We start from the raw sequence: 15927 nt of genomic DNA on the forward strand, positions 1-15927 counted from the left end.
CCGACAGGGTGAACAAGGGCCAGGCTCCGCCCACCTTCAGCGGAGGACACGCCCCGTCCCTGACCGGCAGTCCACCTGAGCCGCGCGGCTGGGGACACCGACCGAGTCAGGGTCCTGGGTTTGAACCCAGGGCTTGTGGAAACCAGTTCCTCCTCTGTAAAAAGGGGTGATCACAGCCTTCCTGCTTACTCTGCGTTTGTTTGCTTTTTAAAGACTATTTTTTTTAGAGCAGTTTCAGGTTCGCAGCAAAACTAAGCAGCAAGCACAGAGAAGTGACATAGGCCCCCTGCCCTCCCACCACTGTCAACACCCCCACCGGAGGGCACATTTGTCACAGCTGATGAACCTGCATCGACACATCAGCGTCACCCAGAGCCCACAGCTGACCCAGGGTCACTCGGCACCGCGTGCTCTGTGGGTCTGGACAAATGTGCACCAACGCGCTCAGCATTGCAGCGCCACACAGAGGAGTCTCGCTGCCCTCAACATCCCGTTTACTCTTTTTTAAGAATCAAAGTGAAGGACAGATTATAGCTGACAATGTGAACCAGAAGAAAGCATGGCTGTGGCTAAGAAGCAACGTCCCAGGGCAGGCCCTGTGCTCAGCTCCGCCCCCGCCTGTGTCTGCAGCCTGGCGGCCAGGCCCTGGCCGCAGGACCACGTTGGCAGCTCACCTATGCAGGCAGGTGGCCCGCAGGCCTGCCGGTCTCACCCTGTCCCCAGCTCCTCTCTCACACTCACAGCACAGCTCTGGGGCAGGATCTGGGGGACTAGCCAGGCCAAGGGCTCCACCAAGCTGCTGCCCCAGACACAGCCCCCTGCTGGGCTGGGCCCTGGCGGCCAGCACCCCCCCGTCCCGTGGGAGCCAGGTGTGGGGCACTTACGTGAGGGTCCGAATGCACTTGGCCGAGTCACGGATGTCCCAGACCTTGATGTAGGAGGCGGACACGGAGAACACGAGCCCCGAGTGGCTGCAGTACTTGATGGAGACCACGTTGTTGGGGTGGCCCTTCAGAGCCGCGATCTCCTGCCCGGTGACCAAGTTCCACATCTTACAACTTCGGTCTGCGAGAGACGGACGGAGTGAGCCACAGGCAGGGGACAGGACAGATGTCGGCACCAGGGACCGCTGGCCCCAGGCCGAGGGGGCTGGGCCCGAGAGAGCTGGGGGAAGGGGCTCCAGGTCTGAGGGGGGAGAAGGACCTGCTCATGTGGTGACAACTCAGAGAGAAGGGGTCAGACGTTAGACCAGCGCTTCTCAAGGAAACCCCTACGAGGCAGGTGGACCTCTGTGAGCACGGACAAGGCGACCTGGGCTCGAGTTCAATGCTGCCGCCTTCCCCCAGCTGCTAACAGCTGACATTGCTAAGGGAGACGTGGCAAGCGAGTGTTGTGAGAAAAAGCTGGACTCAGTCATCATGGCAAGACTGAGAGAGAGACATTCTCGTCTCCACCAGCACGTGTTCTTTCTGCCGGTAAAAGTTTTCCGATTTTGTTGTGAGTCAGTAACTGTGAGTGTGTGGAGTCCTGCGGCCGAGATCACAGAGGGTTAGTGCTGGGGGTGTCGGGGTGCTGGTTTTGGGAGACCAGGATTAGCAGAGGAGGGAGGCCCCCGAGAAGCTTCCTGGAGTTTCTGAGGGAGGCTGGGGAGGAAGTGCTGGACGGAGCCACCAGGGTGGGCTGTGAGGGGCGGCAGGGCTGGGGAGGGGAGACAAGGCCGTGAGCGGCCCAGCTCCATGTCCTCGGGTCCTGGGGGTGCTGTGCTCCCCTCCTCACAGCCCACTCTGGTGAGGGAAGCCGGATGGGCGGGAGACCCGACCCCTACCTGGCCGGGCTGAGTCCCACCCACCTTTGGACCCTGTGAACAGCAGCTCGTCCGTGGCGTCCAGGCAGAGGATGGGCTTGGTGTGGCCCTCGGCCATGGAGACGCACTGCAGCGGGGCCGTCCGCACACTCTTAGCTCCTCCAACAGGCGTGATGATGCCCCTTCCGGGAGAGAGACAGAGAGAGGGTGCCCGTCAGCCCAGGAGACAGCGCCAGGCTGAGCGAGGCTCACAAGGAGATGAGAGCAGGGCAGAGAGGGGACTACGGCCTGATGAAGGGGAGTCCAGAGATGCCAGCCCAATGCCACCAGGCCTGAGAGCCAGGAAGAGGGAGCACAGACGGATGGGGGGGGGCCTGTCTCCCCCAGCCAGTGGTCAGTCGCCGCGGGAGTGAGCCCTGCCCAGGCCAGGTGGAAGCAGCAGGGGACACAGGCCCTGCCCACAGGGAGCTGCTCTCTGGTGCCTGCTGACACGGATCTGAGACGTAAAGGCCCGGGCCGAGCTGGGCAGCGCGGGGGCCTAAGGGCTGGCACGGCTCCTGCAGCTTCACTTAACCAGGTGAGGTGGGGGGTGCAGCGGGAGTGCGTTCAGGCCCAGCACATCCATCTGCCTGCCAGTGACTGCTTCTGGGACGGGCACCCCCACGCAGAGGGACCCCTGCACCCATGTGCACCCCCCACCCACACACCCACAGCCGCTTTGGACCAGCGTGGTCAGACCTGGGCCAAATCCCCCCAGGGCCTCCGGCCTAGCTCTGGGTAGAGGGGGCCTGGGGTCCCTCTGTGGGCCTGGCACAGCCCCTCCTGGCCCCCACAACCACCCCAGGAGAGAGCGGGGACGAGGCCCTCCCTGAGTAAGTGTAAGGAGTTTGCTCCATCAGCCTCCTGGAGGTTCTGGTGGGTTTTTCTCAGGGATGGTCTTTTGGCCTGAGGCCCTGGCTGCACGTTATGTGTGGGTCTGAAAATACATTCTAGCTCCTTCCTCGAAGAATGCCGCTCCTGACAGTGACACTGTGGCCGAGTAAGCTGCCAGGCCTACCCAGGAGGATGGCTATCAGACAGAGTCCCACACACACGATCGCCTCCCCCGCCCACCGTGGCCCCAGTTGCCCACCGATGACCCTGGTCTGGCCCGGCTGTGTGGCCGGGGAAGGAGGCTGAGACTGCTACGGGCAGTGAGTTAAAGGCCGACCCTCCTCCGTGAGAGAGGCCGGGGGGCTGGCTGACCCTGTGCCGTTCAAGCCTTGCCCCCCTGCAGGAGCGTACAGGACGGTCAACCTCCAGGCGGAGGCACGGTGACGGTGACGGCGCAGGAGCGGTCAGCTCAGGTGTGGCCCTTGGCTCAGGCCACCAGGGCCTGGGACATACCTCTCGGGGTGGGGTGCTGTACCTGGTCGGCTGAGGGGAGAGGGGTCTCCTGGCACGGCTGGTCTGTGTGCCAGGAGATACGGGTGGGACAGAGCTAAGTCTGAAGAGTTCACCCATAGCACAAACCGAGCAAGTCACAAGGACCCTGAGCACAGCCACCGACACCCCTCAGCAGACCTTAGCCAGCCCCAGTCACGCCCAGGCTCCATGCTCTGCACCCCGAAACAGGTGAGAAGAGGACAAGGCCTTTGACAAGCAGCAGCCCCAAGAGGGTAGGAAGGGGCCTCAGAGGGACCTCGGGGGGGGGGGTGCATGCAGAGGACGGGTGTGCAGCAGGAGGGGCTGAGGAGAGGGGGGAGAGGGAGAGACAGCGAGCAAGCGCTGGGGACAAACGCGAGAGACATCTGTGTGTACCTCAGGACCTCGGACAAAGAGGAGTCGCTGTCATCAGACCTGGGGGGCAGAAAATTAGCGGGTTAGGGGGACGGAGAACACATGGGGGACAGAGAACGGCAGCAGAGGGAGGTGAGAAGGTGGGTTATTCTCTTCGAAGGGAGCAGAGAGAGGCAGAAGGATGAGGGTACTGAGAGAGAGCAGGGCAGGACGCGGGGACAGGCTGGCCTGGGAGCTGGGGATGCCCCTCGGTGAAAGGGGAGCAGTGAGGAGGGGGCCACGGGAGATGTGGGGGCACCAGCCCCGCACTGGGGAGACCGTGCCTGGGCTGTTTGCTGGTCCCATCACACACGCTGGGGGCACCCCTCCCCCACCGGGCAATGCTGAGACCTGCCAAGGCCACGGCAGCCATGCCTGCTTCTCCCGCCCCTGAGAGCTGGCCACTTCCAGCAACTCCCCAGGGACCGCCTTATTTACAGAGCCCACTGCCCCCAGTGAGCACACTGGGATGTGCCTCGGAGCTGGCTCTGCACCACTCATGGGCCCCAAGACCGAGAACACTGCACAGGACCAAGGTCTGGACGACCGCCAGGCTGGGATGGCCAGCCCAGCGTCCCACCCCGCTGCTTCCAGAAAAGGGGCCTGTGGGCGGTACAGGAATGGACGGAGCGCCCTGGGTGGCCTGGGCCATGCTTAGTGTGCTCCTGCATCGGGGACCTAAGCCAAGGAAGGCCTGGGGACCCAGGGAGGGCATTTCTGTGGGGAGGGCTGACGTCAGGCGCCAGGTGGACAACAGCACCGTCCCTCCCTCCCAGGGGAGAGAAGCTTCTAGGGGCTGGGAGAGTTGGAGAGGCCAGGGCGGGGCCGGCAGTGCAGGGAGCCCCATTCCCCAAGTGGAGCCCCGTGAGGGACACACGCCAGTGTGGGTCAGAGCGCCAGGTTCTGCGCCCTGCTCAGCCGCTTTCTAGGTGAATGCCCTCGGCCCCTCGCGGAGCCTCACTTCCTCTTCTGTAGAGGAGGGAAGACAGTTCTCGCGGCTGATTTACAGCGCCGATGAAGGTGTCACGTGAGGCTGCCTCTAGCCTCTTACGTGTGGGGCTGGCACTAAGGGCTGTACACATGGGTGAGCCGGCCCGGCCACCTGCAGGTAAGCAGGGGTCTCTTCCTGCTGGGATAGTGCCCGGGGCCCCGCCTGAGCACTTGTGGTGGGGAAGGGCCTGCATGACACTGGAGGAAGGGGCTTCCGAGAATCAAGGCATCAGCCGAGGAGTCCAGGGCCGTTCTGGGGAGCCTCTGGGGTGCCCGGCTGCCCCCGGCCTGCCCGTGGCCATGACCAGCCCGCAGGCTTCCCCTGGCAGCGCCCTCCCCAGCCACCTGGCTCTTACTTGTCCAGTGCTGACCCTTGGTTCTGATTGCTGGTGAGACGGGAGAACACGTTCCGATCGTTGCGTGGCCGAGTGGGAGGGGACGAGGGGGGCGTGAATCCGTCTGTGGACCTGGCGAGTAGGGACAGAGAGCGGCATCTGTTAGTGACCGCACCCCGGCCCAGACCCCAGCTCCCCATTTAGCTCCAGGAGCTGACCTCACAGTCCGTCCTCACGCGTGGATTCTGTGGCTGTGAGTTCACCTACTCATTAAAGTGCCTGCAACCCCAAGTAATACTCGCAGTGCTTTTGTGGTCGCTGGCGGACGTGAGGACAGCAGAGTCCCCACACGCTCACGTTCCCGCCCGAGGTCGACAAGGCGACCTTTGCCTGTGGCTTCAGCTCTTGCACTGCCTACACGTGGCCTTCCATGGTCTACTTGGAGCCACGTTTTCAGCGTTTCTGGGCTTTTTGTTGGTGGCCTCACTGTTTAAAATGGCCCCACGGGTGGCACTGAGGCCCTGTCTGATGTTCCTGAGCTCATGGAGGCTGAAACAGGCCTCATGGAGAAAGCACGCATGTTCAAGAAGCTTTGTTCATGCATGGCCTGCAGTGCGGCCAGCCGCGAATCAACGATGTGTGTATCAATAAGGTGTCCTTAAACAGAAACAAAACCAGGCTGCGTATAGATCGGCTGATGAAAATGATGTGACCGGAGGCCCCGGAATGTCACCCTGTGTTTCCCCGGGAATGATGGCTCTGTCACTCGGTCAACGTCTAGGGTAACTTTATCGGACGGAGCTACTGCAATAATGAGAACCAACCGCATCCCCAGGGAGTCTGAGGCCCCACTGCACGGCCCTTCCTGATACCCCAAGGCCCCCTCTTCGGAAAGTTGTTCTTGGTCCCACCTAAGTCCCCTCCCTTTGGAGAGTCATCACAAGTTCAGCCAAACTCCCTCAGGCTGATCTGCTGTGCCGTCTCAGAGCTCAGGGGCAGGTGATGGTGTGTGAGTCCAAGGGCACCGGTCTCCATGCAGCTTCCCCACCTACGGCCCCCTCTGCGAGCCCCCAGGCTGGGCATCTGCTGGCGCTTCAGCCAGTCCTCCGAGAGAGCAACCTGAGCCCCTGCTGTCCCACTCCTTAGCTTGTGACCTGGGGGAGGCCACCAAACATCTCTGAACATTCGGTGCAGTGACTGGTGACCCTGGAAGGCAGAAGCTTCGCGGGGCCTGGCCCACGAGAGGCCGGGCTGCTGGAGACGTCACACTGCCCTGCAGCCATCTCTCTGCGTTGTCTTTAAACCTCTCCACTGCTCTTACATGACAGACCTTAACAGGGGCTGAGGCACATCTGTACAATGACAGCCCAGGCCGCGAAACAAGCCTCCAACACTGAGTGCATGTCGGCCGATCGGTTTTAGCCGTGGGCTTGGCCACCAGTCCCAGGTGCTTATGGAGATGGCGCGTGCTGAGCCCACACTGGGCAGGGCGGGGAAGGGGCCGTGGGGGAAGCCGGGTGACACCGCTAAAGGCTGGACGGGCAGCGGCTGTGGGGCACGCTCTCACCTAGCAGGCTGCCCCCGGTCGTAGGACTTCCTTCGGGTCAGAGGCGTGTCACTGCCTCGGGACTGCCGGGGGCTGCAACACAAGGGTCCAGTGAGGCGCAGATCGGCTCCCCGCCCACCCTGACCGGCCGCCTGGCACCCTTCTTACAAAGTGCTCCCTTTGGTGGGCAGGCTGATGGTGCGTGAGACCCTGTCCCGGTAGTAGGGGTCTCGGATGGAGAAGCCCACCCCGTCCTCTTTGATCTCCACCAAGGAGGCCAGGGACTTGGTAATGTTCTTGGTGGACATGTCCAGCGGGGGCCCCAGACACTCGGCCGACACAGCCTTCATCTGGGCAGACAGCTTGGGTTCGCCCTGGGGAAGGAAAGACAGGGGTGGACCAAGTTGCCCGCACGGGATGGCACGATAAAAAAAAAAAGCCATGGGAGTGGAGAAGGGTGCAGCCTTGGCCTAAGTAAGGTAGGACCCAGCAGTCATCACCCAGAGCCCATCTGTCAAGGCTGCTGGAGAACCCCAAGCAACGGAAATGGATTTCCCACCCTTATTTGGACGACGCAAACAGCACGCCCACACCGGCCTCTGGGCCGCTCACCAGCTGATCCGTTTACCCAGAATTGTGCACAACTCATCGTCCCCAGTCCGCAGGGCTTCCCCCCTTCTCTCTTTAATATTATAAATCCCGTTTCTTGGTTCAGCCTACTAACTGAGCCCTCGCTGGCTAGACCCCCGTTGCTGGCCCCATCCTGGTGATCGACAGTCTATATGAACAATAACTAGAGATCTAGAGTCAGTCTGTGGCTCAGAGCAAGCAGCAGGCAGAGTCTGGGGTGGGGGAGGAGGTTTTGAATGTGGGGCCTCTGGCGTTACACAGCTGGGCACACCCCAGTTCCAGGCCCGCTCCTTCTTGGACCTCCATCCCAGTTGGAGGTGACATTGGGCCAGGATGGGGGTGAAGGCAAAGCCACGGGAAGGTGGGGACCAGGCTTGGGGAGCCCACCCCCACGGAGCCTGGTCTGCCTCCCGATGGGACTCACCTTGAACTTGAAATCATCGTGGCTGGTGGAGCCTTTCATGGCGTACGACTGGGAGAAGCTAAGGAAGAAGCAGAGGGGGTTCAGGACCCCGAGAGCCTGTGCCCCAGTGCTCTGGGCCCCAAAGAGCCCCCAGTCCAGGCTCAGCCCCGGCCCCAGGGACACACTGAGCCAGCCTCGCACTCCCAGCGTGGGGGCTCACCTCCCCTCAGAGAACTCCGACACCTCCTCATCTGTGCTGGCGTAGCCGTTCTCTGCAACGGAGGGAGGGCAGCGTGTGAGGCCCACAGTGAGGCCTCCCTCCCAAATCTCACCCACTAGGATCACACTGGGCCTCTGGGGGAGCTTTGGGGAAGGGGGGCGCCAGGCGGGAGCCCGGGGCCTGGGTGCCCTGCGTACCCTGCTGCACGTTGCAGATGAGGGCCTGCAGTTCGGGGCGCGCCTCGGCCTTCTCGCGCAGGGCGTCCAGCAGCACGGGGTTCTGGGAGGAGCTCGCTAAGTCCGTCTGCTTCAGCCGCCCCTCCAGCAGCCGGATCTGTGCCTCCTTCTGTGCCACCTGCAGCCCCTGTGGGCAGGGAGCAAGGCCTGAGGTGACCCTTCCTGGCCTAGGGCTGTGGGCACCCCTGCCACTGCCCTCACACTGGTGACCTGCTCCCAGTGAGACACCTTGAAGGGCCCCCCATAATTCCTGGTGCCTGTCACTGACCTGAGAGGCACCCCCGGCCCCCTTGATGCCATTGGATATCTCCTTGGGACATACTCCCTGTTATGGGCTGAACTGTGTCCCCCGAAATTCATATATGGATCCCATAGCCCCCAGTACCTCAGAATGTGACTACTGTATTTGGAGATGGGATTTTTTAAAGAGCTAATTAAGTGAAAATGGGGTCTTTAGGGTACCCTAATCCATATGACTGGTGTCCTTATAGGAAAAGACTAGGACACAGACACGCAGAGGGATGACCAGGTGAAGGGAGAAGGTGGCTGTCTACAAGCCAAGCACAGAGGCCTCAGAGCGAGCCGACGCTGCCCACAGCTCGGACACCCAGCCTCCAGAGCTGTCCTGGAATAGATGTCTGTTCCGTAGGCCACCCAGCGGGTGGCACTTCGCCATGGCAGCCTGAGCTAACACACTCCCCGAAGACACAAAGGAGAGCTGAGAGCTCCCTGGGGACTGGTGAGGAGTCTAGGGGGGCAGGCTCCCTGCCCTCCCCAGAGCTGCCGTGCACGGGTGCCTGTCCCCACAGCCCCGGGGGGCGGGGAGGAAGCACATCCTCTGGCCAGCTCTCTGGCCACACCAAGGGACGCCTGATATCCTGGCATAAACCGTCCTGGGTCCGTCTGCCGGCCTCCCGCGGCCCCACGCAGGCACACGCACACTCCCCGCCACCTCCAGCAGACTCAGGCCCAGCCCTGCTCCGGATGGGCCTGGGCCAGCAGTAGGGTCACGTTAACGGAGGCCCTGCTGTGAGCTGGGCGTCCCGCCAAGCCCCTCGCATGTGTCATCTCGTTAAAGCCACGCAGCAAGCCGCAGGTTTCGTATGTCATCACCCCAGCTTTACAGCCTGGAACCAGGGCCCCGGAGGCGCGGCGGCTCGCCAGAGCCTGTCAGTGACGCGCGTGGGAGGAGACACCAGGCCTGTCGATCACAGAGGCAGCGGTTCCCTGGGGGAGGGGGGGACCCCCCACCCAGCAGGAGCGCCGCCCACCTTGTCGATGGACGCCTTGAGGAAGTTGTCCAGCAGGAGGCGGGCTTCTGCCAGGGAGCAGGAGCTGATGACCACCGACGTGTCCGTGGAGTCCAGCTCCTCCTGGAACCGGGAGGCAGAGGCCCGTGGTCACCAGGGCTGCCCCCACCCACGCCCCGCCGCGGCCTCCGGCCCGCCCGCCCCACAGGCACCTTGGTCTCCTCCAGCTGCACGATGGTGGCCTGGCAGTCGGAGATGCTGTCGTTGATGTAGTCGATGTTGGCGGCCAGCGCCTCGATCTCCTCCGCCAGCTCCTGCAGCCCCTTCTCCTCCTCCGGGCTCTCGGCCTGCAGCCGCTCCCGCTTCCGCCGCAGCGCCTCCTGCAGGACGAACAGCTCCTCCCTTTTCTGGGGGGGGGCGGGGGGGGGCGGAGGCCTCAGGGAGCTGTCCAGCGCGGTCCACAGCTCTCCCCGAGGCCCGGCCTCTTGGGGTTCCCCCCCAGCACCTCCGGATTGCAGAGCAGGCGCAAGAAGCAGGGGAGGGGGGACCAGGGGAGGTCGGAGCGGTCGGCAGGGACCGCGCGCAGTGGCAGCAGACCTCGGGGGGGCGCAGACCCGGCAGCGCGGAGGCCGGCGCCCACCTTGATGAGCCTCTCCATGTCGGCCTCCAGGTTGACGATGGTCATCCTCTGCATGACGATGTCAATGATCCTCCTCTCCAGGGACTGCCACTTGAGCCGCGCGGCCTTGCTGAAGCTCTGGCTGGCCCCCTTCTTCAGGAACTTCTTTCTGGAGACAGAGGCAAAGGGGGGCTTGGACGGGGCCCCTCTCAAGCTCCGCGGCCGCGCCGAGGCCCCGCCGGAGCTGGCAGCCCCACCCCAGGGCCACGCTTTCCCCGGGACTGGCCTCTGCCTGGCCCTGCCCCAGATTTCCAGGCCCTGGTACTGCCCGTCCGTCTCACCTGGCAGGGCGGGTGCTATGGACAGTGGACGTGGGGTGGTCCCCCAAGAAATGGTTGATCTTGCGGTTCCATTGGTGCACAATGCTAGAGACAGAACGGGCCCCCGATTCAGCCTCCGACGACGTGGTGCTGGCCGACACCTCGGCCCCCGAGTCCAGCATGGACGGCTTCAGCGCCACGCGCCCCGCCACCCGCTCAGACATAGGCTTGGCCAGACGCCTCAGTGCAGAAACCTGGGGGCCAAGAAGGACCCAGTGAGCAGGGTACCCCAGAACCCAGAAAACACCCAGGTTGTGGGGGGTGCCAGGCAGGGAGAATCTAGGCCCACTCCATCCTGGCCTGGGTTTGGGACTGAGAAAGGGCCAAGGGGCCTCTGTTTGATGCAAAATGAACACAAAAGAGACCCGCCTCTTTTTAACAATGAACATCTCGGGCATGTGGGACCAGAGCCTGCAGTCTGCCCCCCTGACGGGCGTCACCCCAGGTCAGCACCTGTGTCTGCTGAGGGAAAGGAGACAGCCAGGCCACCGCAGCTGGTTCTCCCAGCTCTGGCACAGTCAGGAGAAGGGGGCTGCGTCGGGGGGCTGCACTCACCTCCTGGGTTTTCCGCCTCAGGACCAGCTCCTGCTGCCGCTTCTGGGACTCCAGAGCTCGGATCTGGAACTGCGGGTGAGAGAGGAGGTGGGGTCCACACTCAGGGCTGGGGCGCGGAGGTGAGAGCCTGGCTTCTGACAAAACGGGCCCCAGAGCTTTGCCCGGTCCCAGAGGTTACAGCAGGCCCCTTTCGCCACAGGGCGATTCTCTTGGTCTCTCCTCCCCACCACGGGCAACGAATCCTGGACTAGGGGGCTTGTCTGGAAGCTGCACAGTCCTGGCTGTGCTCGCTGGTGACCTCGGGCAAGTCCCTGCCCCTGGCTGGGGCCGTCTCTCCTCTGAACAACATGGGGCTGGACTGAAAGTCTGCAAGGGTCTGGCCCTCCCGGGCCGGGCCCGAGGGCTTGGAGAACCTCAGGGCCCCCTCTCACCTCCTGTCGCCGCTGTTCCTTCTTCAGCTGCGCGATCTCCCGGTTCCTCTTGGTCTCCACCAGCCGTCGCCGCTGCTGCTCCTCACGCATCTGCTTCATCAGGGCAACCTGAAACGGCACAGGGACAACGGTAAGGCAGGGCTGGGCAGGTGGCCCGCACGCTGCAGGGAGTGGAGCTCTGAGGATGCTGAGTGAGTGGGGCTGAGTGGGTGGGAGGCCTGCAGGCAGCACTCAGGGTCTGGTTGAGGGTCTGCCCCTGTCCTGGGTGACTGGCCAATACAAAGGAGTGGCCTTACTGCCAACCCAGCCGTGTCGTAGGTATGAGCACGCTGTGGTCCAACCCTGGCCCCCACTGCTCCGAACGTCACAGCCCCTGGTGGCCTTCACCCAAAGCCACTGTCCTGGGTCTGGCAATTCTAGGACCAGCCCAGGTTGCTGGAGGCAAGTGGCAGGGTGGAGGGGAGGGGGGAGCAGCTCCAAGGCCAGGCTTGTGGTGACAACAGTGACACCAGCAGCGTTTATCCAGGCTGTGCTGCACACCAGGCACTGGCCTCGTGACAATCCCGAGACAGGCGTTATCACTCCCGTTTTATAAACAAGGAAATGAGCTCATATAACCAAGTAAATATAATTAATAACATATTATTGTTGTATATGATACTAATTATCACAGGCAGAGGCTGAACAACTGAGAGGCTTCACATACACCGTTGACCCTTGAACAACACAGGGGTCAGGGTGCGGACCCCTGGCTCAGGTTAAAATCTGTATATAACTTCTGACTCCCCAAAAATGTAGCTACTAATAGCCTACTAGTCACCAGGAGCCTTACTAATAACATACGCAGTCGATTAACACATATTTTGTGTGTTATATGTATTATATGTTGTATTCTTACAATAGCATAAACTAGAGAAAAGAAAATGTTATTAAGAAAATCCTAAGGAAGAGAAAACACATTTACAGTATTTATTGAAAACCATCTGTGTATAAGTGGACCACGCATTTGGAACCGTGTTTTTGGAGGGTAAGTGATACTCGGTGCAGAGGCAACAGTGACAGAGCTTCCCACAAGGGCGGTGTCAAGTGGGGTCCCCTGGAGACCCTGGCCTGCCCCTCTCCTGGGGGAAGGTGCTTTCACCCTGGACAAGCACCCCAGGGCCCTGCCAGGGCCGACCCAGGCGGTGTTGTGCAGAGCTCACCCACACAGACAGCATGACTAACCCGGTAAGCGGGCTCTCAGCCCGCACCCCTCGGCCAGCCCTGGGCCTGCCCGCCAGGCCCTCGGCGCCTACCTTGGCCTTCTTCATCTCAGCCACCTCGGCCTGCAACTTCTTCAGCTCCCTCTCGTAGCGTGACTGGTTCTTGAGCAGCCGCGCGTGCTCCTTCTGGGCGGCCTGCAGCTTCTGCAGGTCACGGTGCATCTCCCGCAGCCGCTTCTCATAGTCAGCCTTGATCTTGTTGGCCTTCTCCTCCGTGTAGCACTCCATGGTGCCTGAGGGCAGCGAGTGGGGGAGAGGGAGAGAGAGGCGCTGTTGGCCACGCCCCCACAAACCCCCACGGCTGGGGGCTCAGACGGGAGGGGGCGGGCCTGGGTCCTAGTCTCCCGGCTGGACCTTGGAGAGGTCGCACCCCTCTCTGCACCTCCTTCTAGAGCAGCGGTTCTCAACCTTCCTAATGCCGCGGCCCCCTTAATACAGTTCCTCATGTTGTGGTGACCCCCAACCATAAAATTATTTTCGTTGCTACTGTTATGAATCGTAATGTAAATATCTTTTTGTTTTCCGATGGTCTTAGGCGACCCCTGTGAAAGGGTCGTTTGACCCCCAGGTTGAGAACCGCTGGTCTAGATTTACACGGCAAGGGGATCATGGTGGAAGCTGTCCAAGGCCCTTCCCGAATGCATTCTTACAACAGGGATCCTTACAAGTCTCCTAACGGGCCTCAGGTTCCACGGGCGTTCCCCTACACAGCAGCCAGAGCGATCTTTTCAAAATGCCTTTAAAATTTACGTCGCATCCCTGTCTCAAAAGTCCACCCCTTCCCACCGCCTTTAGGGGACAAGGCAACGTCCTTACCATGACCTGGTCCCACTTTCTCCGCTCTCCTCTCTTGCTACTGTCCCCTTAGGCCACGCTGCAGCCATTTGCCCCCCTTGTCATCCCGCCAACACGTCAGGCACGTGCCTGCCTCAGGGCTTCGCATCTTCTGTTCCCGCTGCTTGGAAAGCCCTTCCCTGCAGTCATTCCACTGGACTTTCTCACCTCCCTCGTGTCTACGCAAATGTCACCTTCTCAGTGAGGTCTTCCAGGACTGTCCTTTTAAAGCTCCACCCCATCGGCCAGCACTCCGTCCTCCGCCCCTGCTCTATTGTCTCTGTAATGCTTATCACCATCTGACATGGTACAGGTGCTGCTCCATTATCTGATTTCTGTCTGTGTCTCCCCACTAGAATGCACACTGCACAACCACTCCATATCCCCGGCACCTAGAATAACGTCTGCTCCATGAGATGTGTTTATTCGCCGGATGTCTGCTGAATTAGTGAGTGAATCAGTGAATGAATGAATGGGCTGAAGATCAGTGTGAGGAAGACGGAATGTGAGCAGTAGGTTTGCAAACAGGTTCAAAGGAAAACCCCGAGGAAGTGAACACAGGAGGAAAAACAGCTGAGGAGTGTCAAAGGGTTCTACTATAAAGGATTCTGATATTCAGGACAATACTAAAACACATGAAAATGTGAAAGGTAGCATAGAACTAGGGTTAGACATTAGAACGGTGTGGCTGTGGTCAAAGGGCACCATCTAAGTGTCAGAAGCCCCTCCTCACCCCCTGCCTGCCCAGAAGATAGGGTGACTCCAGTGGGTGGGTGGAGCTCTGCACAGGGGTGGGGCTTGGGGATAGGGGCGGGGCCGGCAGGGCGGGGGCGGGGCCTCACTGAGGTTCTGCAGCACCCGGTCGCGCTCCAGCTGCGTGTCGCGGATCTTATTCTGCAGCAGAATCAGCTTCTCCTCGTACTGGTGCTTGAGCGTCTGCAGCCGTCGCTGGCTGTTCTCCAGCTCGTCGATCAGCTTCTGCTTGATCTCAATCTCACACGTCAGGTCCGCCAGGTCCGCCTGGAAGTTCACCGCTGTGGGGCAGAGACCGGCCTGAGCCAGCGCCAGGGCAAGCGGGCCTGGGCCTTCCCCCTGGCCAGCCTCGACCAGGCGGTGACCAGAGACTGGAGGAGATGACCAGTTCCACCGTGGGTGGGTGCTGCCAGGTGGGGCGACGCATTTAAAGAGCAGCCCCCGAAATGCAAGGCTGGGTGGGGGTGCGGGCACCCCGCTGGCTCCTGGGTACCCCGGAGTCCACAGTCAGCCTGTCACAGAGCACGCGGGACCCAGCCTGGGTGGGAGAGGTTGTGAGGACCAGGCCACCGCAGGGCCAAGCTCAGCACTGCCCAGCATGCAGGAGCGCTCGGTTAGGGGCGTTTTGTTTCAAGGCCGAGCGTTCCGGTCCTTGCACGTCCACTATCTTTGAGATCTGAGCACTCGGGGGGCCTGTCCCCACCCCAGGGTCTTCCGGCTCAGGGGCGCCCAGCCGGAAAGCTGGCCCTGAGCCCCTGAGCTGACCAGAAGCGGGGCCCTGGGCACCAGCCCCGCCCAGGCACACGCACCCTTCTCCTCGGGGTCTGAGTCCGAGCCCACCAGGCTCTCCTCACTGCCCGAGTCCTCGTCTTCGTCCTCACGCCCCTCCTCCTCACAGCCACTCTCGTCTCGGTCCTCCTCCTCCTGGGGACCAAGCGCTGTTAGGGGTAGGCCCCGCCTCGGGGGAGGGGTTCCCCGAAGCAGAGGCCAGTCCAGCAATGGCAATGCCACAGGTGTGTCGGGAGGGTGGGGGACAGGGTGGTCACAGTCGGAGCCCCTTGTGCCCAACCCCTCCTGGAAGAGTGCCACCCACTTCCCCCAGCAGCCCGGGCAGAGCCCAATTGGTGTGAGGTGGGGATCACCATGGCAACGAGAGCGATTAGGAAGCTGACCAGGCCGCTTCCCTCCATGTGCAAGGTAATGGGGTCCCCACCCAGCAGGGACCTGGGTAAGCAGGAGGGGAGGGACAGGTGGGCTCACCTCGTCCACCTCGTTGTCCTCATTCTCATCCGTCTCCTCGCTGTTTTCCTGTTGCAGCTTCGCCCTCTTTTTGAAGGCCTCCTTCTCTGGGCTGCCCAGGAGTGAAGGGTAGGCCAGGTTAGGGGACCGAGCCTGCCTGAGCATATTGTCGGGGTGGCTTGTCCTGTGTGCACGGGATGGATGGGGTTCGTCCAGAATTAACCCCAGAACCCTCCACCCTCTGTCTCTGTGGGGGAGTAACGGCAGTGGAGAAAGCCGGGGTGCCTCCCCCCCAAAGGCTGGGCAAGTTTGTTCAGTGAGTCCCCAGGTAACCCTGGGCAGCGGCCGCCTGCGGGAAGGTGGGGGACAGTGGCGCTCACCTCTTTCTCCGCTGCCTGACCTCCTTCTTTTTGAGCCTCTCCAGGTCCTGCTTGGCCCTGCGGATCACCTCGGAGGCGTCCTCCATGGAGGTGGCTGGGCTGCCCCCGAAGGCCGCGGGAGATGCCCCCAGGGAGTAGGGGCCCCGCGCTGAGGCCCGGGAGAGGCTGCGACGCAGGGACTCGTTCATGGCCTCACTCTCCAGGAGCTTCGTCCTGTGGGGACAGAGCGTGTGGGCCGGATG

General features: G+C 61.9%; 1 protein-coding gene across 4 annotated transcripts in view; it reads right to left on the reverse strand.

Moving 5' to 3' along the window:
- Positions 1–15927, reverse strand: part of KIF21B (kinesin family member 21B) — a 40302-nt gene that overhangs the window by 6612 nt on the left and 17763 nt on the right. For 2 of the 4 annotated variants that reach the window (XR_002123512.1, XM_019638120.1), the window contains exons 11-30: positions 15686–15898; positions 15327–15417; positions 14876–14990; positions 14156–14347; positions 12513–12712; positions 11218–11325; positions 10787–10855; positions 10193–10425; positions 9873–10020; positions 9445–9639; positions 9254–9355; positions 7944–8109; positions 7747–7798; positions 7548–7605; positions 6662–6867; positions 6515–6586; positions 4969–5079; positions 3605–3643; positions 1850–1986; positions 885–1065 (exon numbers count right to left, since the gene is read on the reverse strand). Coding sequence is in view for 2 of the 4 variants with exons in the window: in XM_019638120.1 (XP_019493665.1) it covers positions 885–1065; positions 1850–1986; positions 3605–3643; positions 4969–5079; positions 6515–6586; positions 6662–6867; positions 7548–7605; positions 7747–7798; positions 7944–8109; positions 9254–9355; positions 9445–9639; positions 9873–10020; positions 10193–10425; positions 10787–10855; positions 11218–11325; positions 12513–12712; positions 14156–14347; positions 14876–14990; positions 15327–15417; positions 15686–15898 (2688 nt within the window). In the remaining 2 variants the exon portion in view is untranslated. The remainder of the gene's footprint in view (positions 1–884; positions 1066–1849; positions 1987–3604; positions 3644–4968; positions 5080–6514; positions 6587–6661; positions 6868–7547; positions 7606–7746; positions 7799–7943; positions 8110–9253; positions 9356–9444; positions 9640–9872; positions 10021–10192; positions 10426–10786; positions 10856–11217; positions 11326–12512; positions 12713–14155; positions 14348–14875; positions 14991–15326; positions 15418–15685; positions 15899–15927) is intronic. The other 2 variants (XR_002123513.1, XM_019638122.1) reach the window with 1 other exon arrangement.

The sequence above is a fragment of the Hipposideros armiger genome, unplaced genomic scaffold (assembly GCF_001890085.2).
Source record: "Hipposideros armiger isolate ML-2016 unplaced genomic scaffold, ASM189008v1 scaffold_37, whole genome shotgun sequence".
NCBI lineage: Eukaryota > Metazoa > Chordata > Mammalia > Chiroptera > Hipposideridae > Hipposideros > Hipposideros armiger.